We start from the raw sequence: 13,930 nt of genomic DNA, 5'->3' as shown, positions 1-13,930 counted from the left end.
CTCCCATGTGGTAGACGGACTCCGTAACCACTGGGCCAAGTCCGTTTCCCAGATAATTTTTTCTTGAAGTTTTTATTTTGAAATAGTTTCAAACTTATGGGACAGTTGCAGAAATAATACGAAACCCATACAGAGAACTGTAACATACCCCTCCTTGCCAGATACCCAGGTATACCAGTTTTAACATTTTGTCACATTTGCTGTATCATTTCTGTCTATCTATTCATCTATCAGTCCATCTATCTGCTGAATATTTGAGAGGGTGTGTACATCATGTTTCGCAAGCATATAAAATTTGAAAGTACCTTTCCTAAGAGCAAAGATACTTATATAACTACCTTAAGTACAGTTATCAAGTTCAAGAACTTTTAACCTTGATCTAAACTTTGCAGTCTCTCGTCCAGTATTTTGCATATCTCCCAATAATCTTCTTTTGGTCCTTTTCTCCAGTTAGATTCATTCCAGGATCACGTATTGCATTTAATTCTCATTGTCTAATTATTAAAAGTTCGAAGTTGTAAATATCTAACTTTCTCTAGATTTTCAAAATAATAGCGTTTACCCTAACAGCCATCATTAGGCTGATGGGTAAATGGGAATATGGTATGTAGTTTTCACAATTTTATTCATTTAAGAACTATGGATCCCATGTGTGCTATCGAACAAGCACAATTCCAAGAAGTTGGAATACAAAAGTGAATAAATGTAGCCCTGGTCCTCAAGGAGTTCATTGATCCACTAAGTAGGTAGATTCTTAATTATTCTTGCTTGATAAACATAGAATACTTCATCCCAGAGGTCAGTCAATACTGCTGTGAGGTCTAGGGCAGGTTTTACAGAAAACAGTTGAATGTTTAAGCTAGTCCTTAAAGAGTAGGCAGGGTTTCCTGGGTGGAGAAGAGGAAGAATGGTATTCCTTATGGAGTTTACGAACATCCCAAACCGAGGAATGTGAGGAGGGTGTTAGCAGATGAGGCCTGAAAGGCAAGTTGGAAGCAGATTTTGAAGAGCCATAACATGTTGAAGTTTAAACTTTATCCTTTGGCTAAACTGGTAGCTCTTAACCTTTCCCCCTCTTTCCAGGATGCAAATAACGGCTGGTGTTGTAATAGAACAGATTTCAACAAAATCCACTAAGGTCCCAAATTTTGATGAAATCCAATATCAAAATTAGTAAATAATGACCTGCAATAATATGTGTTCTAATAATATGTGTAAGCTATGAATGTTACATCAGCAGCAGAGTCCCAGGAGGCTCTGTGTAGACTCTTGGGCTGTGGGCACTTCCTTGACCAGCTGATAAGCTTCCATCCTTTTTTCTTATTCTCAAGAAAGTATGTTAGAATATGAGCGAAAGCTATTTATGTGTTCAGAGAGAAACTTGAATCCACTTCACCTTATATTTTAAGAATAAATGATTTCATAAGCTTTCATATTTTACTCTGAGTACTGGGCAACCCATTCCACAGCTTGCCATGTCACTGCATCACATTTGAAATCATGTATGGGCAAATGGTACATCTTGTAGTGCTGATCACAGTGCCTGTTACAAAAGTGCTCCACAGGTGTCTGTGTATATGAACTGTGGGAGAACAGTGTAGGCTTTTAGATATAGAAGAGGCCCAACCAGGTTTATGTTTTGGGAGGATTGTTCTGGTGTCGTTGTGGAAGATCATTTAGCGCAGGAACAATTTGGAATTAGAAGGACAATATTTGGAAGTTATATAGTTATCATCAAGGAGAAAGATGACCTTTAGCCAAAGCTAGATAACAGGGGATGTAGAAGAGGGGTGTATTGGGAATATTTTAAAGATAAGATTTCCAGGATTTAATGGTTGGATATAGTATATGAGGGGAAATGAAGCAGTACATAGTTCTGAGGTCACTGGCTTGGATGCTAATGACCTTATTAGAGCTAAGAACGTAGATGGAGAAACAGATTGTAGATGGGTGTATTATTCAGGATAGGCTAAGTTAGGCTGTCGTAACTAACAACTACTCCTGTTTCTCACTCATGCTACATGTTTATCTTGAGTTGCCTGGGGGTGCAGCATAATGTCATCTCTTCTGTAGGACTCAGGCAGACAGGTTCCATCTTTATGTTTCCACATTTGTACAGGCGGGAGAGAGAATGTGGCAAATTGTACACTAACTCTTAAAGTTGCTGCTCAGAGCTATGCACCCCATTTCCTTCTCCCACTTCATTGTTAATGACAAGTCACCTCTCCACACCTAATTCTCAAAAGGGTAAGAATGTGCAGTCTTTCCATACGCTGGGAATATGACTCTAATGACTATTTTAGTGGGAAGTGTAGGAAAGCAGTTTGATAATTTGTGGGTATGTTAAGCTTGAGTTATTTAATGGAAATTCAGTTCATTTGAAGTGGGAAATTTGCAAGAGTTCAGGGTTGGAGAAATAGTATTGGGGAACTTTAAGATAATGGTAAAAAAATCAAGCCATAAGAGTGAATATCATTGATCAGGAGGAAATGGAGCCAGTGCTAATGATAGTAAAAGATCAAGGTTAATAAATTGTGGTTACAAATGTTGCAGCCCTTAAGCCATATATTTTTTTAGCAGCTTGTTATAACTTTTAAATAATTTTAAGTGACTCTTGGCATAGGGGTTGTATTAATCACTTAGATGGAATTCAGCTTTTCTAAGACTCCAAAGTTGGTGACCTGCACTTAGTAATTTAAAAGGTGTTTTTAGATTTTATAGTAGGACATCAGCCAATTTTCTGGCCCAGCAGGAAAGAAAAAGTATTGCAAAAGATAGCCATTGTAGTTTGAAGATCAGTTATAAGTTGATTGCTGCTGAGTTTGCTGAGCACTCAGAAAATTGGAATACCTTTTAAAATCTTTCTGACTGGTTGTTCCTGAGACTGCAAGGTATGGCTTAACCTTCCTGTGGTGATATTCTTTTTATAGCTCTAGTTACTGGCATTGAGAGGTCGTTGGTAGCACTTTTCCTCATTAAATAGTATATACACATGAGACTTGCTTTTTTTTCTATCCTTCATTCTTTTAAGAGGGTCTTAGGCATTTTTGTGCCTGAACTACCATAGGGGTCTATACCTAAATTACCCGCTTTTTAAACTTTTCATTTACACACGTGATTAGCCAAATAATACTCTTCCCTTCAGGATTATGTATTTGTCAGGACGTTGAAACCAACCAACCAACCAACCAACCAACCAACCTGGTTTAATGTATATCACAATTAACTCTTTGAAGGAAATTTGAAGAATTACACTATATGCAATTATTGGTAACAGTTATAATCCTGGTATTCATAGTACAAATAAGCAAGTATTTAAGTTTTCATCTATTTTTTTTTTATAGCACTATACTGTGAGTGACTTTTTAAAAATTAAGAAGGAAAGCTGTATAGCTTTTACTTTCTTGACACAGACACATAAAAACTATTAAGAGTAACAGTTCTGTATTCCTCAAACAAGGAAGGCCACCAGTGTTTACTCCTAGATGGTAATTATGGTTAGCATTTTTTGAGGTTTACTATGGTGCCGGCTGTTGTACATCACTTTATATTTTCACAATACTCTGACTAAGGCTACATACAAGGAACAGAGGCTGAGAGAAAGGAAATGATTTGCTCAAGGTCTCATGACTGAAAAGCAGAGAAGGGGGATGAGGGGTACAGCTCAGACCAACAAGGGCTCTTTTCTCACTCATCTTGTGCATTACAAAATGAGAGAATCTTTTGTTGATCATCTTTATTAAAAATTAAACCTGATTGACATAGTGCCAAGGATGTGCATGCTTCTACTAATTGAAGTTAAGAACTAGGAGGGCCCCATAGAATTGTAATAGAGGATGGGAATCAACTGAATTCTGGGGATTGCTAATTGAGATAGGTTTTCTATTTTAAATATTTGTTGTCTTCCTAGATATCTTCCCTCATAAGAAAGAAAGACCTATGGCAGACAGTGGCATGTAAAAATAACTCCTTTGACCTCCTTGTTGGCACTTAAAATGCATGTTGCCAAATTATCTTCAATGCAACATAAATACACATGTATGAAATGACTGTACATAAGCACACATAATAATACCCTTCGGTTACCTTGGGGTGGGACTTGAAGGAACTCCATCCTTCTTTCCAGAGAGCCTCTGCTTCTAATGTATGTCAGTCACAAAACCCAAACTTACCATCAAATCTATTTCTCTGCTGCAAACCTAACCCACCCTCCAAGACACATCTGTACAGGACGATATTTTGTGCATTGATCCAATCACCTTTAGCAGTAATTCTTATTTAACTTTTGGAGATCTGATGTAAGCTACAAATAGACATAAGCATAAACGCAATGTTTTTCACATAATTCCAAAGTGTTCAAGGACCACACTTACCCCTTACTCCTAGCCAAGGACTCAGAACCCTGGGTTCATGTATTCTAACACTGTATATAGTATTTGGACTCTATCTCATGGGCCACATAGCCTTGCAGTGCAGTCCAATCACTGGTGTCATTAAGAATTGAAGGCCATACCCCATTATAGTAAAAAAAAAAAAAAAAAATATATATATATATATATATATTTACACACACAATCAATTTACTTGACAACATTCAACAGGTAATGATTTTCTGGTTGTGGGAGTGGGGGAAGTTTTCTCTAATTTAGAAATATGTGATATTCTTTGCACAAATCTGATTTAGCTTTGCTTGAGTCCCATGCTCCCCACCAAATAACAGTGAGTTTACCCTAAGCCAGGAGTTGACAGGTTGTGTCCCATGGGTCTGCAGCCTGTTGTATTTATTTTTGGTTTGAATAAAGTTTTATTAGAATACGGCCATGCCCATTTATTTACATATTGTCTATAGTGGCAGAGTTGAGTAGTATGACAGATTATATAGGTCACAAACCCTAAAATATTTGCTATTTATCTGGTACCTCACAGAAAAAGTTTGCTGATCCTAGCCCTAACTGAACTAGTTTTCGTTGAGACCAGTGTTAGTCATTTACACAAGTGAAAGTAGAGAACTCTGTGGATTCTGCAAAACTAGTGTGGCTATAGATGAGACCATGTGCACTTATTTAATAATGGTTTAGTTCTTAGTGGTTGTCTCTTAAAATATGGAGTAAGAGTTATCCCAAAACAAGCCCCTTTAGAAATAAATACAGAATAGGTGATTTTAAAATTACCTGTATCCATATTATCTACTTTATGAAATGGCATAATTTTCATGCTAGGCTAGGTTTTCCAATGACCTTCCACAGTATACTCAGCCAGTACAAACTACATTATTTAATGTAACACTATGCATGATATAATCAGGAAAGCAAAACCATGTCAGTAATAACATATCATGAATTTCAACCTAACTTCTCACTTATGTGGTTTCTTAGAGAATTATCCATATTGCCTACTTTAATTAATGTGACTAAACTGTCTATAAAAATACCAGTTTTGTGAACATTCCTGTAACATGTAAGCAAGGAGGAGGATCAGAGAAGTATAAAATAAAGCCCCTACCCTTAAGAATTTTACAATTAAGTTCTTTGTCTTTTATACTAGATTGATATCATAGTTTACAATTGTTAGAGTAGATTTTGGAAGATTTCGGAAAAAGAACTGAATCTATACCAATCTTGAGAAATAGTTTATTCATCATTTATTGCTTTCCTATAAAATAAATATATTACAGTTTCCTAGGATTTACCACTATATTGATATAAGAAAAAATAATTCCTTCAATATATCTGTATTTCCTCTTCTAAAAAGTTTACTTTTCTATAAAGCCTAAGAAATTTGTTCGTAATTTAGGCAAATGAGATATATAGTCAAAACACCAGTAAGACTATAACTTAGAAATTTATTTGTGGAATGGCTTTTTAAAAATATGCTTTTGTATATGCAGACATAAACTTTGAAAATAGGGAATTTAGTTGAATGTTTTGATGAATAGCTAAGTTAACTGGTTTCTTATTAGAGCTATATATAATAAATTCCAATGAGAAAAAAATAAAATGTGTCTTAAATTCAGTAAAATATTTCATTCAGCGATTCCTTGGCTTAAAAACATTTGAGGAATAATTTGTGTAGTAAATGTAAATGAATTATTAGGAATCCAGGCACAGCTTGCTACTGAATGTGAATTATTTGGTGACTGCTGCCGTTACGTATGTGTGAAACAGTTGTAGTTGCTGCTCCTGCATGAGAGCAATAAGGATATCATATCTTAGTTTTAAAAGCAACAAAATTGCATGTAAGTAAGTGTTCTCTATATGTACAGTACAATCAGAGCCATTGATGGCTTGTGGCAGTTGAGCCTGCTAGGATGATCTATACAGTAAACTTCCCTTAATAAGATATTGTATCCAGTTACTATTTGGAAGTTGTGTCATACTCAACCAAAGATAGATTTTTCTGGTCCTACTCTGCATGCATAAATAGCTTCACCATCAGTATCCTGAAAATTTAAATCCTACATTTACTTACTTAACATAATTATAGGAATTGCAAGGGGATTTGAGAACAGGTTCTTGGAAGCGACATTAAGCAGCTCAAGAAGCCTTGCAAAAGTCCTATTGATGAGGACACACAGCAGAATGTTACCTACAGAAGCACTGGTTGGTACTGGATCTATCAACTTCTGTTTTTTGTTTGGGGGGTTGTTCTAACCCTAGAACTTATAGTAGACATGGATTTCAATCCCAATTTCCTCATGTCTCTGTATGTAAATTTGGGAAATTAAGAAACTTTTCTGAATTTGTTACCTTAGATGGAAAATCTCAATATCCCCATTTCCCCAGGATAATCTCAATTTCCACTTCTTGTCGTAGCATAATTATTAATAGCATCTTCTTTCACTTTTAAAAGTATCCTGCTTTGGACAATATGTCATATGGACCCTATTTGTAGGTGAAGTAAAGGGTGATACTTTCCTTCTAGTCTTGTGACGATTAAATGAGATTATGTGAAAATGAGCAGCACAGTTCTTTTAGTTTACAAATATGAAATTTTTGTTATAGCAGATAACCTTGAATTCTGTAATAATGGTGATTCGACTATTTGTAATATGGAGAAGTTGCTATTTTTTTGAGAAATGGAGAGATTATTTTGGTAATCATTTACTGTATACTGATAATTAACATTCCCTGTATTTTGAAAGGAATAATTACTACTGTATCTAGTCATTAGAGATTTCTACTGCACAGCTCTGTGTATTCGTTGTCTCAGTGTCCCCATCTCTTATTTGAATTAATTTAAAGGCTGTGGTATCTTTGTGGCAAAGCATCATTTAAAATTTAGAGCCAATCTCCTGATGAGCAAAATACATCTTTCCCTTTATTAGAGAAGTTTTGGGTTTACAGAAAAATCATGCACAAAATTATGGTATTTCCATGTACACAACCCATGACCATCACCTTGCACTGGTGGGAAACATTTGTTATAGCTGATGATGTACTTTTTAATAATTGTGCTATTAATTAAAGTCTGTGGTTTAACTTAAGGTTCACTGTTTGTGTAGTGTAATTCCATGGTTTCTTTTTTAAAATTTTTATTCTGTTACCATGTGTGCACTCTAACATTTTCCATTTTAATCATATACAGATATGTATATTCACTGTTGTTAATTGTGTTCCTACTGTTGTGCTGCCATCACCACCATCCATTACTAAAACATTCCCATCATTCCAAATAGGAATCTTAAGCCTTAACTTCCCATTCCCTATCCCCACCCCATCCTCTGGTAACTTATATTCTAGATTCTGACTCTGTGAGTTTGTTTATTCTAATTGTTTCAAATCAATGAGATCATACAATATTTGTTCTTTTGTTCCTGGCTTATTTCACTCGACGTGATGTCTTCAAAGTTCATTGATGTTGTTGCATGTGTCAGGACTTCATTTCTCTTTTCGGCTGAATTTCCATTGTATGTATATACCACATTTTATTTATCCATCGGTTGATGGGCACTTGGGTTGCTTCTAACTTTTGGCATTTGTGCATTGCTGCTGTGATCCGAAGTCACTAATCAAAAGCCATGGTCAGTGATGGGATGTGTGCACTCTGTTCTTGGGGAAGAGGATTTTTGTGCCCCTTTCTTTCAGCAGCAGCTAGCCAGGGACTAGACCCCGGGGTGGCCTGCCATGAGAGTGGGGCTGGGTTCCAGTAGCTCCTGTGTCGAGAGAGCGATTTACTGTTCTTTACCATAATTTATCAGCCTGTTCCTCCCACTCTTCCCTGGATGCTCTACAGTGTTCTTCTGGCCTCCGGAGTTTCAAAGTAATTGTTTCAGACAGCTCCTGCCTGTTTAATAGTTGTTTTGGTGGAAGGACTGAGTCCTGGCACTCCCTGCTCTGCCATCTTCCCTGGAAGCCCCTGTCCAAAGTGCATTTTAACTCAACATTACATTTCCTGGAATAACACAGTTCTGTTACTAAAATAATAACTTGTGAGAATAATATCTCTCATGCTCATATTGTTTTTATATATTTTTTGCTACAAAAATGAATTTAGTTTCATATTTTGTGTTTTGATTATGGGATTATGATAAATGCTAATTAAATGTTTGGATTTACTATGGGGAATCCAAAGTATTTTTTAGGAAGTGGGAATAATTTGTTATGCTGTAGTAAGATGACTGAGTATTAGAATCCTAAGAAACAAACTAAAACATATATACAGGTAGAACTTTGGCTACTTATCTAGGCATTACTAACTTTAGCCATTCAGCTTGACTTAGGCTTCACTCATTTGAAGATTTCTGGTTTATATTCAAAGACAAGAAACAATATTCATGAATTCTGAATATTAGCATATGCACAGATTTTGACAAGAGTCTTTATTTACACCAAATAACAATGTCAGTGGTGCTCTGGGAGAATATACACTGCTGTTAAGCAGTTCTGATGAATTGTCCTACACATAGATAATAAGAATTGTAATTTATTCTCTTCCTGTTCATGAACGAATCTTAGAAGGACTGTAGTAATTCCCTGGCCTTTTATGGTCATTCTGGATGAAAACTTTGTATCTTTTTAAAAAATTCTATAATTCACCCCTTTTTGCTAAGGCCTGTAGATTTTTCCACTTGCGTCCTTTCAGCACTATAGATGGTGAATTTCTTCAAATTAAGGAACAAAAACACAACTTTAAGAGTAGGTAGTGAAGAGTCAAGGTGATGAGGTCAGATGTTGGACATAATGAGCTTGGGTTGTCAGTGAGACACCCAGGTGGACATGTCCCATTGTGTTTTTTGTTTGTTTGTTTTTTAAACCACACGTGTTCTGGGATCTCATAGAGGTGACAGATCCAGACTGATGGTTGGGGAGAGAAATAGGAGAGGCCTTTGGGAAGAAGTGTTGCCTGTACTGACTATTGAAGGACAGGGGAAACTAGCCAGCTGAAGAGGGTCTGCTCTGGCTTCCTTTAACTGTCAGACACCTCTCAGATCCAGATGTGGCCTTCTGTTCATCTTTGAAAGTCACATTCCTTTAAGTGTTTGTACCGTAAGAACATATGCATTCAATATAGAATTCGCTGAACCAGCCTATCTAGGAAAAGAGACATAAAAACTTTTTCCCTGACTCATAGGAGATATTTGCTAATGTTGGTTAATTTGTTAGGGCAGGTTGGAAAGAACCCAGGTGTGGAGCAGATGTGGCTTAAGTGGTTGAGTGCCTGCTTCCCACCTGGAGGTCCCAGGTTCGATCCCGGTTTTCCTCTACAAACTAAAACAAACAGCAAGCAAACAAATGAAAAAACCAATTCAGGGGAGCTGATGTAGCTCAGTGGTTGAACATCAGCTTCCCACATATGAGGTCCGAGGTTTAACCCCTGTCCCGGGACCTAAAAAAAGAAAAAAAAGAAAAAAAAAAAGAGACACTTTGGGGTGGTTTTACTATGATTCCCTTTATTTTTGGGCTCTATTAACTCGCTTGACAGTTGTCCCTTCTGTGTATCCAAATCAGAATAGACTGTGAAATTTGTAGTGACTACCAAATACACAGTGGATTTGCCACTGTGTTCTTAGATCTCCTGACATGATCATTGGAGCCCGAGAAGGCCTTCTGCCCTCAAGTATAATCTAATCATTCACATAGGCAGACTAGAGCCCAAAAAATGTCTGGGCTTCAGTGGGCATAAGCAGAGCCAGGACTTGAGGCTCTGAATTCTGAGCCCCATGGTTTTTGTACATAGTAGATTACTTATTTTTTTCCCAACAACTTTATTGAGGTGTAATTCACATACCATAAAATTCACCCCTTCAAAACTGTGCAATTTAGTGGTTTTTAGTTTATTCATAGAGTTGTACAACCATTGCTACTGTCTAATTCCAGCACATTTTATCACCCCAAAAAGTAAGCCTGTACCTATTAGCAGTACATTTCCCCTTGCCTTCAGCCCCTTGGAGCCAACAGCCTACTTTCTTTCTGTATAGATTTGCCTTTGCTGGAGTCCTCTATATATGGAGTCATACAGCCTGTGGCCTTTTTTGTCTGGTTTTCTTCACATAATGTTTTCAAGGTTCAACCATGTTGTAGCATGAATCATGACATCAGTTCTGTTCATATCTGAATAATAGTCCATTGTATGGGTATACCACATTTTGTTTAGCCATTCATCAGTTAATGAGCATTTGGGTCATTTCTACTTTTGGCTATTATAAATAATGCTGCTGTGAACATTTGTTTGCAAGTTTTGTGTGGACATGATTTAATTTCTCTTAGGAATATACTTAGGAGTAGAATTAAATTTTAAGCAATTGCCAGCCTGTTTTCCAAAAGTGTCTATACCATTTTACATCCCCAGCAGCAAAGAATGAGGCTGCCAGTTTCTCTATATTTGTCAATCCTGTTATTGTCTGTCTTTATGATTATAGCCATTCTAGTGTGTCTTAACTTCCCAGACTGCTAAAATGAATGCCACACAGTGGGTTGGCTTTAGAGCAGACACTTAATTGGCTCATGAGTCAGAGGTTAGAAGGCTTGCTTCCTCCCAGAGTTGGTAGCATTCTGCCTGGCCAGAATCTTGGGTTCCTTGGCTTTCCCATCACATCATCACATGATGATATCCTCTTCTTTCTGTTCGTAAGTATTCCAGTAATCTGGATTAAGACCCAACCTTGTTCATTTGGGCCACACATTAACAAATCTGATTTACTGTGGGTTCACACACCCACACAAATGCAGATTATGCAAGAACATGTTTAAATTTGGAGTACGAAACTCAAGATACCACATAGTGAGTGTGAAGTGGTACCTCTATGGATTTGAGATATATTCCCTTAATGAGTTATGATGTTGGGTATGCTTTCATGTGCTTGCTGGCCTTTTGTGTTTCTCTTCTGGGGAAATGTCTATTCAAATCCTTTGCCCATTTTTAAACTGGATTATCTTTTTTTTTTTTCGTTGAGTCGCACAAGTTCCTTATGTATTCTGGATACAAGTCTCTTGTCAAACATAGGATTTGCAGATATTTTCTCTCATTCTGTTGGTTATCTTTTCAATTTTAAAGATAATATTCTTTCAAGCACAAAAGTTTTTGTTCTTATGTTTTTGTTTTTGTTGCTTGTGTTTTACTTTCATATCTAAGAAACCATTGCCTGACTTAAGGCTACAAAAATTTAGCCTTATGCTTTCTTCTAAGAGTTTTGTAGCTTAGTTCTTACATTTGGGGATTTGATTCGAGTTTATTTTTGTATAGATTATTTTTTAATGAAGGCTAATTTGTGTTTTTCTGCTGTTTTAACTTTGTTTCTGGTGTTTCAACTCACATTAAATTACATCAAAAGTTTTAAGAAACTACATTTTTCATCTTCTGTTTGTTATGCTCGATCACTTGGGGACTCTACTTACATACAGATATTAATTTCAGTTTTTTCTTTTTAACCTAATACTATTGTGAGTTGAAGAATATACATGTTCTCTTTTACAGAGGCAAATGCAAGTCATGTAGTACTGAAAGCTTTTGCTCTGTTAACCTGAACAGTTGGTCTCTGTTCTAGAACAGTATCTTCATTTTCTGAGAACATTTGTTTGGGACCTTTCATTGAAAGCATCTCTCTTCCCATCAGCCTCTTATCTGCACAATGAACAGAGCTACTAAGTAGAGGGCAAAAGCTTAAAACATGCAGGTGACTTGGAAACTGCCACAGCCCATCTGCTCTAAGTGCTGAAAATTACCTTCAATATCACATTAGAGCTTGGGAAACTTAATCTATTCTACTCCTCAAACAAGATGTTATAATGTTTTATTATAAAATCATCCATTATTAATTAGAAGAGTATGCTTTTCTAGTTCTTTAATATATTTGCTTTTGCATCAGTGATGTTGCCCTTTCTGTAAATAACATGTAAGGGTGTCCGTATCTCTTGAATTAACGTGCTTTATGTTTGAAAGTGTTTCTACCCTAAAATATCACACATTGAGTTAAAAAGCTGAAATTGAATTTATACAATGAATTCACAAAAAGTGATTTCTATTCTTTAGTTATATTTTGGTATAATTAGCTTTTCAGTATTTTGTTACAGCTAGCTTAGTTTCATAATTTATGGTAACAAATGTAAAAATTGAGAATTATCTGATTAATACTGTCATAGCTGTGATATAAAATGTCATGAGCATTGTTTAAGACCATGAAATAAATTTATTTAACAGTATAAAATAGAACAATAGATTTTCAATAGTGATTTTTATTTCTAAATGATAGATAACTAATGATTTTTCAGGTCACGGCCGAGGAATTGAGTTTAGGATTTGGCAAAGATGTTTTCAGCCCGTTGAGAGGGATTTCCTCTGCAGAAAGGAATCACACCTTGCACCTGCCTTAAAGTAATATGTGCAGAATGAGCCTTCAGCCACGCAGGGTTGCTTTCTGGGCTGGTGGGTGAATTGCTTCTAGTGCCGTGCATGACCTTCCCGAGGAACTGAGTGGGCTCTCCCAGGGACAGGAAGTTTGCTGTATTTTGGAATGCAAGCAAAAATATTGGCACATTGTTTCTCCAGATGACTTTGAGAGCACTTTTCTTTCTGTGCGGGGTTGGGAGGGTGTGCTATGGATGGAGAGATTTGCCATGTGGGTTGGCTTGTGCTCTGAAGAAGGAGCCCTTTCAGATTCGGGTCTGATTACAGAAACGGGGAAATAAAAGTGCAGTAGGAGCTGCTTTTGTTTCTGGATATAAGGGAGGCCTTCTGTGTGTTTAAAAAATGCTTCTGTCTGGCTGAACAGCCATTAAATAGAGACCATGATCCTGGGAAAAATCTGAGTAATGTGCGTGAGTACAACAGGTAGCTACTTTATTCTCTGTCTTTAATTTTCTTTAGAAGCTGTGTTTTTTTGATTGGTGATTACTACTAACAACTAACATTTATTGAGTATTTACTCGCCGTGTGCTTTCTTTACATGGGTTTTTTAAGTACCATTGTTATCCTCCTATTACAGAGGAAAACACTAATGGTTGCTGATGGAGTCAGGCTGCCAGTTCTCACAGAGGCCAACTTGAATGTTGGGAAAAATCGAGCTTATTCTTAGTTAAAATATATACTAAGTTTTCCATATCTTTAAATACATATGAGAACTTGCTTCTGTACCGCTAGGCTTCCTCAGAGAATCTTTTAAAAATTCAGGAACTTCAGTTCTGATGTTTCTAGAGTCTAAGGCAGCTTTTGCTACTTCAAAATGCTACATTTTATGAAATCTAAGAAAGTGTCAGTTGTAAGATGCACTATTATTTTATATGTAGCTAAGAAAGGAAAAAAAAAATGTCAAGTGGGACAGTGCCTTCTATCACCTAAAATTTTATACTTGTTAAATAAGCTCTTTGAGACTTATTTAGACATAGATTTTCACTCTCGGGCAAGAAAATGTATGTGAAATAAGTTAGGGTATTTCTAAGCCGTCTTTACATTTACATTCTCATTATCCTTCCACTCAGCCATAGGTGGCTGTGTT

The 13,930-nt window shown here is 36.4% G+C and overlaps 1 protein-coding gene across 2 annotated transcripts in view; it reads left to right on the top strand.

The window, feature by feature from the left end:
• GAREM1 (GRB2 associated regulator of MAPK1 subtype 1) overlaps positions 1 to 13,930 on the top strand; it is a 203,988-nt gene that overhangs the window by 18,543 nt on the left and 171,515 nt on the right. Inside the window, exon 1 of one of the 2 annotated variants that reach the window (XM_058277599.2) lies at positions 13,015 to 13,266. The exons of the other annotated variant lie outside the window; for it this stretch is intronic. Within the exon in view, the coding sequence (XP_058133582.1) occupies positions 13,248 to 13,266 (19 nt within the window). The 5' untranslated portion in view covers positions 13,015 to 13,247. Of the gene's footprint in view, positions 1 to 13,014; positions 13,267 to 13,930 lie in introns of those variants that run through there. 2 annotated transcript variants of the gene reach the window in all.

This window comes from Dasypus novemcinctus, chromosome 16 (genome assembly GCF_030445035.2).
Source record: "Dasypus novemcinctus isolate mDasNov1 chromosome 16, mDasNov1.1.hap2, whole genome shotgun sequence".
Taxonomy (NCBI): domain Eukaryota; kingdom Metazoa; phylum Chordata; class Mammalia; order Cingulata; family Dasypodidae; genus Dasypus; species Dasypus novemcinctus.
This window is presented reverse-complemented; position numbering and strand designations above follow the sequence as displayed.